Below are 13,522 nucleotides of genomic sequence, written 5' to 3'. Positions count from 1 at the left end.
AAAAAAAAAAAAAAAAAAAAGAGATGGATGAAGTGTTCATTATTTTTCAAAAACAAAGCAATTAGCAATTGGGGACTTGCCTGGGGGTCCAGTGGTTAAGAATCCACCCGCCAATGCAGGAAACACGGGTTTGATTTCTGGTCCAGGGAGTTTCCACATGCTGTGGGGTGACAGCCAATGCACCTCAACTTCGAGCCTGTGCTCTAGAGCCCGAGAGCTGCAACTGCTGGAGCCTGCACTCCTAGAGGCTGTGCTCCCTAACCAGAAACCACTTCAGTAAGAAGCTGGAGCTCCACAATGAAGGACAGCCCCCGCTACCTGCAACTAGAGAAAGCCCTCACCCAGCAATGAAGACCTAGCACAGCCGAAACTAAATAATTTTTAAAAAATAAAGCAATTGTGCACAAAACTTCCCAATGACTATTTCCTAACAATTGTTTCTAACTGAACAATAGAGTTTCCAATAATCAAAACAAATGGAGTCATATAGAGTTCAAACATCTGTATAATAAAATCTAACAAAACAAAGCTACCAGGAAAATTTTAAATGAAGAAATATATGTTATGTATTAGGAAAGGGCTTATTAGTTTTCTTCAGTAAAAATTCTCACTTTTTCTGAAATGCGTAATTGGGCAAATGATATAAATATATAATGTATATACAGGGAGATAGGAAAAACAAACTTCAAAAAATAACCTCAAAAATTGAACACATACAAATCGGAATAACCAAAATAGAAAAAAAAATGATTAGTTGTAAAACAGAGTTGGCAAGGATGTTAATTAACATCCTGTGCACCGGGGCATCTTGGGAATCACTGGGAATGGTTTTCACACTCTTGAGAACTATTTCATACAACACAAGGCATCAGAACAGTTCCATCATCTAACCTGGTAATCCCATCCATTGCAATATATATCTCAAAGAAAGAATCAAAAGTGATTTTTAAAGTGCTCTATGTAAAAGATGTTTTTATTGCAGCAATATTTGTTATATATATGTATATACACTAAACAATATTAAATATTTGACAGTTTGGGGATAAAGTGAATTATGATAAAATAATGGTTGCTAATATAAAGCCATTGAAGTTAATAAATAACTATAAATCAATATATTTTCAGATTAAGCTTTTTAAAAAGCATAATTATTAACATATAACAGAGTTTATAGCTCTGGAAAATATATATGCAAATGGTCATAGTTTGGAAGAGACAATGAAGAACTGAAGATAATTGTTTATATAGGAAAATGATAATGTTCATTGCCTCAAAATTAATTTTTGGAAATATTTTTCTGAGTCATTTTATTAATACATTAAGACTTTTCAAAAGACTGCACAATGGAGCTAATTTAGCACACTGAGCACCAGGTCCAAGGGTAAAAGATGGTTGCCCAAACCTAGAAGGGGCCAGAGCTCTGGGAGTACCAAGGACAGAAAGAGGACGTGTCCTCAGCAACCTGGGCAGTGCCATGTTGAGCAGTCATTAAGCAGATTCCAAGTTAGAGGAGATAGAGGTGCCACATCCCCCAGGATGAGGGATGCAATGAGAAGTTCCTGCAGACCCTGATTTTACTGTCCATCTAGATTATTTTCTCATCCATATGTGTGAGCACTGTTATTAATAACTTCACTCATGTAGTGTCTCCCTGGATTTTGCAAATCATCTCCTGTTTTGTTTCATGTTAAATGATCTTTCAGGCTGTATTCATTGATGAGAAAGTTGCAGATTCTGTGAGTGAATACCTTCTTCCTACCTTTTCATGATTGTTGTTACAAGTTTTTTAGAAATCCCCAATTATTACATCGCCCAGTCTTGCCCCATTGTCTTCACCCAGGGAAACTCTCTCCTCTGGTAGCTCTCCTTGGTGCCTCTGGAGCCCTCACCTCATGCAGATGCAGGCCTCCATCTTCTGTCCCCCTCCTCCTGCCTGGATAAAGGGCTACATGTATAGACACAATTAGTCTGCCAAATTTTATTGAGCTACTGCTCTTCTGGGCAAAATATTGGGGTGGCAAAAAAAATGAAAAGGAAATCAAGTCTTCAAAATTAGAAACAGCATTTGCTTCCTCCCCATCCTGCTTCCAAGAATTTAGGAATTAGCCATATTTTATAGGCTCCACAACCTGCCTTTTTTTTTTTCTTTGTCGTTTTTATTCAGTCACTAAGTTGTGTCCAGCTCTTTGCAACCCCATGGACTGCAGCATGCTGGGCTTCCCTGTCCTTCACCATCTTCTGGAGTTTGCTCAAACTCATGTCCATTGAGTCAGGGATGTCATCCAACCATTTTATCCTCTGTCTCCCCCTTCTTTTGCCCCCAATCTTTCCCAGCATCAGGGTCTTTTCCAATGAGTCAGCTCTTTGCATCAGGTAGCCAAAGTACTGGAGCTTTACCTCTCACTAAAACTGTTGTTCCTTCCCTATTTCAGCTCTCTAATTAAAGAAAAAAAATTACTTTCAAACCAGGATTTGACTTTACAGACTCAGAGAGCAAATTTGTATATACAAAGTTTTAACACACCAGATCACTGAAAAAGAAAATGATTTCTCCTGGTTCTTTTAGCCCTAGTGCTCTGGGGGAAAGTACTTAATAGGTACTGGAATCCTTGAGAGTAATTGTAACTAAGTTATTTTTCAGGTATGTACTTCCTTAATTAAACATTTATTAGCACTTACTGTATACCAAGCCTCTGCTGCTGCTGCTGCTGCTGCTGCTGCTAAGTCACTTCAGTCGTGTCCAACTCTGTGCGACCCCATAGACAGCAGCCCACCAGGCTCTCCCGTCCCTGGGATTCTCCAGGCAAGAACACTGGAGTGGGTTGCCATTTCCTTCTCCAATGCATGAAAGTGAAAAGTGAAAGTGAAGTCACTCAGTCGTGTCCGACTCTTGCAACCCCATGGACTGCAGCCTTCCAGGCTCCTCCGTCCATGGGATTTTCCAGGCAAGAGTACTGGAGTGGGGTGCCATTGCCTTCTCCATACCAAGCCTCTAGAGACATGCAAAGAAAGGCAGAGCTGTACCCTGTCAGAGAAATTTTCCTAGAAGGGGCTCACCCATTCATTTCAGTGTTCTGCAAGAGAAATAAAGTCTCTCTCTCAAAAGAGGTTATGTTGACACCTCAGAGCTAGAGGAGCTTTATGATACTGAAGACACTGGAAATGATGGCTTCAATTACTTTCCAAGCCAAGTGCCTCTGCTTCAGATGTAAACTGGCTTACCTTGGGTCCTGTGCTTGGCCTCCTGTTAACAAGGAGTGGGGGAAAAAAAAAAAAAACAAGGAGTGGGGAGTCTGTGGTTGGTAGACACTCCAAAACCACATGAAGTAGGGAAGGGCCATTCCCCAGGGAAAGGATCCTAAGCAAATAAAGCCAACACATTTCCTGCAGAAGCCAGGTGAAATTTTACTGTGTAAAAAATCTCCAATTTTTTACTTTATTAATTGTTAATATGCTTTTCCTCCCAACTCCCACAATAGGCCCCCAGATTGATAAACACGGGCGTTAGAAAGTCAGGATGGCAAGTTTTCCAAGTTCTCTGAGCCTCTTTCTCATCTATTAATTAAGAATATCAATCTCTTTCTCCATCACAGAATTATTCCAAAAATCTCTTGAGATTTATAAGACTTTTGGAGGGTGGAAATATATATATCAATTTATATTATACAAATATTCTAGGTTTCATATGCTTTCATCCATTTATTCCAAAAAACACTTTTTGAGAACCTTATAAATGTTAGGCAGTGTTCTAGGCAACCAGGATATGCACTAGACAAATGAGCAAAATTCCTGGTTTATTGGAGCTTACATTCTCCTTGAGGGAAATAGACACTAAATATGTGTTATGTCAGGGACAAAATAAAACAAGGTAAGGAGAAGAGATTGAGTCCATGAGAAGAGGCTTCCCTGATAGCTCAGCCAGTAAAGAATCCACTTGTAATGCAAGAGACCCTAGTTCGATTCCTGGGTTGGGAAGATCTGCTAGAGAGGGACAGTCTACCCACTCCAGTATTCTGCCCTGGAGACTTCCATGGATTATACAGTCCATGGGGTCACAAAGCATCAGACACAAATGAACAACTTTCACAGGAAAAGAGGGAGAGGATAGGATTTGTCTTTTTTTTTTTTTTAATTGTTTAAATCATGGTAAAAACAATTTGCCATTTTAACCATTTTTTAAGTGTACAGTTCAATGCCATTAATTAAATTTACAGTGTTGTGCAATCATTACCACTACATGTTTCCAAAATGTCTTTCATCATCCCAAAGAGAAACTCTGTAACTACTGAGCATAACTCCCCATTTTCCTCTAGCCCCAGCTCCTGATGAACTCTAATCTACTGATTATAAGCAGATGAATGGATAAACTAAATGTGGTATGTACATACAATGGAATATTTTTCAGCCATAGAAAGATTTGCCTTTTTAACCACAGTAGTTAAAGCAGATTTCACTGATAATTAATGTCTGAGCAGAGACCCACAGAGAGTAAGCGAAGGAGTATTGCTGGTTCCTGGTGGAAGGATTTACAAGGCAGAGAGAATAGAAAATGAAGAGCCTCAAGCAGGAACAGCTGGATGGATTTAAGGGAAGTGAGGAAGCCCAAGCTGTGAGCAGAGTGAACAAGTGTGAGAAGAAGAATGTGAAGCTAGAGGTGTGGGACTAAGTCATGTAAGGTCCTGTGGGCCTTTGTAAGGGCTCTGACAGGTACTCTGGTTGAGGCCAAACATCATCACTGGGCACTGAGCACAGGAGTAACGTATTTTGAGTTATCCTGGCTGCCTTGCAGAAGACAGACTGAAGGGGTCAGGGAACAATTCGGAAGCTATTTCTGTGGTCTAGGTGAGAGATGATGGTGACTTGGACCAGGGTGGTTGGTGGAGGTGGTAAGAAGTCATCAGATCCTGGACATACTTTGCAGACAGCATCCACCATATTTGCAGACATGCTAAGTACAGGATGCTAGAGAAAGGGAGGAATCTATGCTATTTAGCCTGAGAAATTGCAAGGATGGAGATTTATTAAGATGTGACAGACTGTGTGAAGAGAAGATTTCAGAAGGAAAATTAGAAGTCTATTTTGATGTGTCATTTTGAGATTCTATTAGATATCCAAGTAGACAGGCTGAGTCAGGAGTTGGGAATGATATAAATTTGGAAGTCATTGGTAAATAGATGGTATTTAAAGACATGGTGTGGATAAGAAAGTGAATGTAACTAAAGAACTGAAGTTCTGCTAATATTTAAGGTCAGAAGGATGGGGAGGAACCAGCAGACAAGACTGATATAGTACAAGGAGAGAGGATTCCTCAAAACAGTGAAGAAAAACATCAAAGAGGATGAAATAAGTTTCCAAGCTGATACATGAATAAGTTGAAAACTGACTCTTGGATTTGATGGCCATTGTTGGTTTTGACAGGATCCTAAGCCAGGGATTGAAAGCCTGAGTGGAGTGGGTCCAAAAGAGAATGGGAGGAGAGGAATTGAAAACAATGAGTACAGACTCTTTAAAGGAGCAGAGAAATTGGATAGCTGCTGTATGTTAGAAGACGTGGACTGGGGGCTAGGGAGGCTTAGATTATAGGATTTAACCAGTAACATCTGAGGCAAATGATGACTCAAATAGTTTATCTTCATTTCTTGCTGGAGTTTTCAGAACCTAGTCAGTCACCTAACCATCTGTCAGATGTTTCAAGGGCCCACAACCGAGCAAGAGGCAGAGGAGGGTTTACCAGCAACAGAATTGGTGGTCTTGGCCTCTATGTCACCGGAAGCACTAATGATCTAGACAGAGACCACTCAGAATCTTTGATAGTGGCATCACCCTTTATCTGAATCTAGTCTGTACCTAGAAATACGTTGGCTGGTAGATTTCCAGATGGTGAGAGGCTTTTCCATTATCTTGTATGAGACAAAACGAATAAATAAAACATTCCCACCTTATCCAAAAAGCCCAACCAGCTTCCCTAAATTTAATTAAAACATACTTAGACATTTGTTAGTGTTTAATATCTAATGTACAATGCATGGATTGCTATATATGACAATCCACCAATGACTTCTACATAATATGAACCATTTAAAACACCAGTTCTTTAATGCTTAATCAGTGGGTATTCATGCATGCATAATACAGAGTATGCTTGCCCTCCACAATGCAATGAATATGTTAATGTAAACGAACAATAAAATAAAATGTTAAAGAAATATAACACTATAAATAACATTTAGCAAAATAAAATAAGCAAGCAAGGGGATTTTTTGAGTGGTTACTTATTGATTAAAGAGGTAACTGAGAGAGGCTGGATGGGCTAGAATGAGCCTGTGAAGGACTGAGTGAAGCCATAAATGCCTGATATTTGCCCCACTCCAGTACTCTAGCCTGGAAAATCCCATGGATGGAGGAGCCTGGTAGGCTGCAGTCCATGGAGTCACGAAGAGTCGGACATGACTGAGCGACTTCCCTTTCACTTTCCACTTTCATGCCTTGGAGAAGAAAATGGCAACCCACTCCAGTGTTCTTGCCTGGAGAATCCCAGGGACGGCAGGGCCTGGTGGGCTGCCATCTATGGGGTCACACAGAGTTGGACACGACTGAAGTGACTTAGCAGCAGCAACTCCTGAGACAGTCTTCCCTCCTTGGCTCTTGAGACTCTAGAAGTGTGTGGCTGTGAGCTATCAAATGAAGCTGCAGATGAAGCACCGGGATAAAGAAAAAAAAATTCCACTCACATTTCTTTGCTTTCACTTATACAGCTCTCGACAACGTGAGACCGGGCTGTGATTGCATTTCTGAATATGATGCTTCTATCCATGTCACTGGCAACAGTAATCATTATTTTGTCTGCATCACTTAAATTTATTTTAAAGATTTGACATTGAATATTCATTGCTCCTCCTCTTCTTCCTCTGACCAAGGATAAATGTCAAGTTGAGCAAGTTCCACTCTATCAGACAAAAAGATTTCACTTGTTAATGTGGGACAAATGCATATATTTAATGCATAGCACATTGAAGCAGAGTGGTCCTAGGAGAAGAACAGCTGAATTACAACTGCAGCAGTACATCTTATCAGTCAGGCTCAGACACGGTTTAAGCGTTTTTCACTGGTGCCCAAAGGCAAATTATAGGGGTTTTGCAATCCAGAGGGTGAGTTTTGAATAAAATTTTTTGCAAGTTGTAACAGGGAATAGACAGTACCAGTTTAGACAGCAATAGATGCTTCTGAAGGGTATTTGCTTCAAGGTAGCTCAGGCTTTAGCATCAGACAATCCTGGATCCATAGCCTGGCCTCCTAGTTTTTAGCTTGTATTACATTGGGTATGGTAGTTAATGAACCTCAGTTTCCTTGATGTGAAATGGGGATAAAAATACTTAACTTACAATACTATTATCAGATCATAATATGCATGTATGGTGTCTGGCACACAGATGTCTAATTTAAGAAAAAACAACAGCAACTGCTTCTATAAGTCTATTAGTATGTGGGTGTAAACAATGGAAATTTAAAGAAAGAAGTGTGTAAAATAAACTGAATACAGCCTATTTGTTATTGGCATAATAAGAGGAAAATGAGACTAATTATTGTTATGCACAAGATAACAAAGGGGATCACCAAGGTTTAAAAGCAGGATGATTCACTGTAAGTTGCATTTTTCTTCTTCATCTTGGCAGCACTTTATAAGAAGCAGCAGTCTGTTCAGTCTTTTGCTGAGTGTTCAATGCTGTTCAAGTCCCAAATGAATTTGCCCAGTGTGTTCTTCATCCACAGCAGTAGTAACTCATTGAATCCTTCTGTAATAGCTGTATCCGGTACACATTACTACAGGTCCAGGCTGAGGGCTATTTTCAAACACATTTGTATATACTTTCTGGAGGTCAGGTTGGTCATCACATGTACAGAGATGTCCCGGGAAAAGCTCTAGTAGCTGAGTACCCCTCAGGCCTGATAAACTGCTCACCTTCCCTACACCAGCACTCCCGTTCCTTCAGGCTGGGCTTCTTTCATTCTCAGTGCCCCAGTCTCGGGGACCTGGGGTATGCTCTATGCCCCTGCTCACCGCTAGTCTTTCCTTCCCCAGGGATCCTAACACACATCTTTGGTCCAGAGCCACTGCCAAAAGTAGTATCATGGAGGAAAAGAGATCCCATGGCCCGGCCTCCCCCAAAGCTTGAAATCTCCAAGCTCTGCCTGAGCCTGGTCCCCCACATAAACTTCCTGGCATACCGGGAGGTCTAGCCATGCCTGAGCCATCCTGACTGCCTGCTTCTCCAGGACTAGGGGTAGAGGAGAGGAGAATGAAAGAAAGGAAAACTCCTTCAAGAGGATGGGCGGATCACTCGTGTCAGTTAAATGATGTGGTTAAGAGTGTAGGCTCTGGAGTCAGACTGCCTGCCTGGGTGTGAACCCCCCTGACCTTTACCAGCTATGTGACTTTGGATGAGTCATTTAACTCTTGTTCCTAAGTTTCCTCATCTGTAAAATGGAGATAGTACCTCCCTCATAGGTCGCTGGGAAAATTAAGCAAGTTGCTACATTGATAAAGTGCTCAGAACTGCGCCTTCCACGTGTTAAATGCTAAATAATTATTAATGATGATAATGACCAAAAGCCTCCAGCAAAGGGATGACACTCGGGGTCCTTAGCATTGGCTTGTATGATCTTGGGTAAGGTGCTTAATCTAGCCTTGCCTAGGGCTGGCCTGTTCCTCCCTCAGGATGCAGGGCCTCTGCACCCGACCCCTGAGCACAGCCATCCGTTTCACAAGTCCTCAGATCAGTGTGCTGGAGGTTCATGTTTTTGTCACGTTCTTTGTTTCTGCTGCCCTCAACTTGCAGTGCTACTTTCCCACCCAGCCTCCACATTCTACCTGTCTCATTTTAAGTCTTATCTCATGAGCCAGCTTCTCTGCAAAACCTGGGAAGTATAAATCAATGTATCATGGGGTATAAATGTTTGCTTTCTCCCTAGACTTGAGCTGATTGAAGGCAAGGACATAACCCTCCTAGCTCCACCCCCTGGTACTTGGGAGACTTCCTGGCACATAGTAGACACTCAACAAATCAAATGTCTTTCTCCTGGATTGATTGGTCATCGATGTCAGTGACTGAATACGAATTTTGTAGAGACTGCCTGTAAATCCTTTAGCCTGTCACAGGTGTTAAAGTGATCGTTTTTATAGTTGCTGTTGCTCTCTTGTTATAGAGTAGAAAGAAACTGAACTTTGGAGCTAAACAAACATTGACTTATAGGCCAGCTTTGTCACTTAAAAACTGCAAGGACTTTAGTTTCCTCAACTATAAATTGTAGTTATAATAGCTATCTAAGCACACACACACACAAAAAAAATAGTAAGCAATCAACAAGTAGGTCCCTTCTTTTTCTCCTCTGTGGCTGTCTAATTTTGTGACCTGGCTCAACTTCCTTCACTTTTCTGGTCCCAAGTTCCTCATCTTTAAAATGAGGACATTGAACTAGATGATATCCTATCCATGTTTCTGTCAGATCTAAATGAAAATTTTTATTGTGCTCATCATCTTTTCCCCTTAAATCTAACTCACTCTCTGTCCCTGGGAGAGATTCTTTCCTTGATAACTTTTTGATGTTTTAGTATACTAAATTGTTTCAATTTTCAGTCTCTACCTCTATCTCTCAGTGTCCCTTTTGACACCATAGCGTGGTCTAGACACAGGGCCTCTTCATGACTCCAGGAACCATTCAAACAGTAGCACTGTATGTGAGTAGCACCCGCAGGAATTGTGCCGTGCAGCAGCCCTCAGTCCTGGCTGGATCCCCTTTGCAGTGTAGTATAGTGACACCTGCAGAGCACACAGAGGAACGGTCTCCAGCTTTCCTTGGGTCCAGCAGAAAACGATGTGCGTCCAAGAGTGGACGAGCACGGGACCAGGTGCAGCCTCCCATTCGTGACCTTTCCTTTCCTGTTCTGCCACAGACGTTGCAGATGGGCATCAAACACTTCTCTGGACTCTTCATGCTGCTGTGCATTGGATTTGGTCTGTCCATCCTGACCACCATTGGTGAGCACATGGTGTACAGGCTGCTGCTGCCACGCATCAAGAACAAATCTAGGCTGCAATACTGGCTCCACACCAGTCAGGTGAGTGCCACCAGGCATCTCCCTCCAGTATTCTTAAGCGTCAGAATTCCCAATAATGGGAAAATCCAGGGCCTCAAGTCAGAGTGACAAGTGACAGGTTATCAAGAGAACCAGGTGGTGTAGACACTCTTAGTATACAAGATGGAACTCCCTCTATCCCATTAATGCACTTGCCCCTTAAATTAAGCTGTCCCATAATGCCCTTTCCTTCCATATAACCCTCCACTGTTGCTCAGAGTGGAAGCAACAGCCTTGTTGTTGTTGTTTAAATGTTTTGTTGTAAGCAGTTAGTTGCAAGAAATATAATTTCCAGCATTTTGGAAATATTGACTTTTTAAAATAAAACTGTTAAATCCATTTTCAAATTGTGTCCAGTAGGATCTAATAGAATAGGCTAAATAGACTGTAAATGCCTTAGGAGCAATATCCATTATTTCTCTTAGCTTATCACAGGAAAACATAGGACGTGTTCAGATGCACGTGGTTTTGAGATCGCAATGGCATGTTTTTAACATGATTTCACTTAGTGACAGACTGAAGAGATGGTGTGAAAGATTTGTTTCCTTCAGAGTCTTTCTTGCCAAAACTGAAACCCACTAAATGATCTTGAAGTCCCCTGTTTCCCTTCAGATGAACGCTCGGCTCCCTGCTCTTGCTGCATTTCAATGGTCCAGAGCTTAGAAGTCCACTGACGTCATGGCCAAGCTCTAGATCAAAGCTCCTTCGTGTTATCCAGACACCTATGCACTCACCAGCAGGAAGAACTGAAACTGTCAGGCAGACAGTCATTCAAGCTCACTCCTTTGTATATCTCACCTGATGGAAACAGGCATTGAGAGCTGAAATATACTCAGAAGGCTTCTTACTGATGAAGTGAAAGTGAAAGTCACTCAGTCGTATCCAACTCTTTGTGAGCCCATAGACTATACAGTCCATGGAATTCTACAGGCCAGAATACTGGAATGGGTAGCCTTTGCCTTCTCTAAGGGATCTTCCCAACCCAGGGATGGAACCCAGGTCTCCTGCATTGCAGGCTAATTTTTTTCCAGCTGAGCCACCAGGGAAGCCCAAGAATACTGGATTAGGTAGCCTATCCCTTCTCCAACAGATCTTCCTGACCCAGGAATCAAACCAGGGTCTCCTGTATTGCAGGCTGATTCTTTACCAGCTGAGCTACCGGGGAAGTACTGATGAAGGGGCTCTAGCAAAGACAGCAGTTTCCCCCTGAGTGCAGGGAGGGGCGAGGCCAGAGGAGCCAACCTGACCTCCCGGCCGGGCTCCCCCGTGCCTCCCAGCACACTGTCACTGCTTCTCAGCAGTGAGGCTGCCAGTTCTGCCACCTCTGCCCCCTGCATCTGTTATGCTGCTCTCTTCTTTAACACAGAGCTTTTTTTCTATATAGGTCACTATCATTGGGTTGATTACATGTGAACCCTGTTCTTCCTACTTTTATCCTAGGATGTATTTGGTCTCCTAAGAAGACTCTGCAGACAATTGATCCTCTGCATGATAAATCAGCGTGATTAGTTTAATTCTAAGGCGTTCTTACCTTCTTTGTTTTGACTCACCTTTAGCAATTGTACTAAGTCCTCTGCCACATGTTAGTTATGATAGTGTGTTAGTCACTTAGTCATGTCCAGCTCTTTGCGATCCCACCAGGCTCCTCTGTCCTTGGGACTCTCCAGGCAAGAATACTGGAGCGGGTAGCCATTCCCTTCTTCAGGCAATCTTCCTGACCCAGGGGTCGAACCCAAGTCTCCCTCATTACAGGCAGATTCTTTACCATCTGAGCCACCAGGGAAGCCCAGTTATGATAACTCTCCGTTTATTTATTTATTTGGCTGCACTGAATCTTAAGTGGCAGTGTGTGAGCTCTTAGTTGCAGCATGTGGGATCTAGTTCTCTGACCAGGGATTGAACCCAGATCCCCTGCTTTGGAAGTGAGGAGTCATAGGCACTGACACACCAGGAAAGTCCCAACTTTTCTTTATATCACAGACCTTTTTACAACTCAGAGTATTTCTAAATTTCCCATCAAATTATTTTCTTCCAGGTAGAATACTATCTTAGAATTCGTTTTCTCTTGAGATTTGGGACTGAATATTGATCTTTTTTCTGCCATCAATGGTAATTTGTTTAAAGAGGCCAAGGTTTGTAGCAAAGAGATTAAATCTCAGGGGGTGCTTTGTGCCCCAGTTCTGTGTTTCTAACAATCTCTATGTGTGAATCTGTTCTTTCCATCAGAGATTACACAGAGCACTAAACACATCATTTGTAGAGGAAAAGCAACAGCGTTTCAAGACTAAACGTGTGGAAAAGAGGTAAGAAGAGGCCAGTTCCAGGTGTCATTTATGCTTGTTAAAAGCTTAAAGATGCAACTAAGACCCCGTGCTCAAGAGGGAAATTATGTACAATAATTCAAATCAAATCAGGACTAAGTTGTTGAGAAACAACTTATATGTTGTTTCTAAAAATTGTTGTTTCAAATAGAAATCACTTCAGTTCATTCCAGTCACTCAGTCCTGTCCAACTCTTTGCAACCCCATGGAATGTAGCACGCCAGGCCTCCCTGTCCATCATCAACTCCCAGAGTTTACTCAGACTCATGTCCATTGAATTGGTGATGCCATCCAACCATTTCATCCTCTGTCATCCCCTTCTCCTCCCAACTTCAATCTTTCTCAGCATCAGGGTCTTTTCAAATGAGTCAGTTCTTCGCATCAGGTGGCCAAAGTATTGGAGTTTCAGCTTCAGCATCAGTCCTTCCAATGAATATTCAGGACTGATTTCCTTTAGGATGGACTGGTTGGATCTCCTTGCTGTCCAAGAGACTCTCAAGCTTCTTATGCAACACCACAGTTCAAGAGCATCAATTCTTCAGCGCTCAGCTTTCTTTATAGTCCAGCTCTCACATCCATACATGACTACTGGAAAAACCATAGCTTTGACTAGATGGACCTTTGTTGGTGAAGTAATGTCTCTGCTTTTTAATATGCTGTCTAGGTTGGTCATAACTTTTCTTCCAAGGAGCAAGCATCTTTTAATTTCATGGCTGCAGTCACCATCAGCAGTGATTTTGGAGCCCAGAAAAATAAAGTCTGTCACTATTTCCACTGTTTCCCCATCTATTTCCCATGAAGTGATGCGACCAGATGCCATGATCTTCATTTTCTGAATGTTGAGCTTTAAGCCAACTTTTTCCACTCTCCTCTTTCACTTTCATCAAGGGGCTCTTTAATTCCTCTTCACTTTCTGCCATAAGGGTGGTGTCATCTGCATATCTGAGGTTATTGATATTTCTCCCAGCAATCTTGATTCCAGCTTGTGCTTCATCCAGTCCAACATTTCTCATGATGTACTCTGCATATAAGTTAAATAAGCAGGGTGACAATATACAGCCTTGAC

The 13,522-nt window shown here is 41.9% G+C and overlaps 1 protein-coding gene across 1 annotated transcript in view; it reads left to right on the top strand.

Moving 5' to 3' along the window:
- The window catches only part of GRIN3A (glutamate receptor, ionotropic, N-methyl-D-aspartate 3A), a 205,903-nt gene that overhangs the window by 186,181 nt on the left and 6,200 nt on the right, over positions 1–13,522 (top strand). The window contains exons 8-9 of the mRNA XM_010844835.1: positions 9,953–10,117; positions 12,362–12,438. Coding sequence (XP_010843137.1) covers positions 9,953–10,117; positions 12,362–12,438 — 242 coding nt within the window. The remainder of the gene's footprint in view (positions 1–9,952; positions 10,118–12,361; positions 12,439–13,522) is intronic.

The sequence above is a fragment of the Bison bison genome, unplaced genomic scaffold (assembly GCF_000754665.1).
Source record: "Bison bison bison isolate TAMUID 2011002044 unplaced genomic scaffold, Bison_UMD1.0 scf7180017864209, whole genome shotgun sequence".
NCBI classification, from domain to species: domain Eukaryota; kingdom Metazoa; phylum Chordata; class Mammalia; order Artiodactyla; family Bovidae; genus Bison; species Bison bison.
Note: the sequence above shows the minus strand (reverse complement) of the source record. Positions and strands in the feature narration are given on the sequence as shown.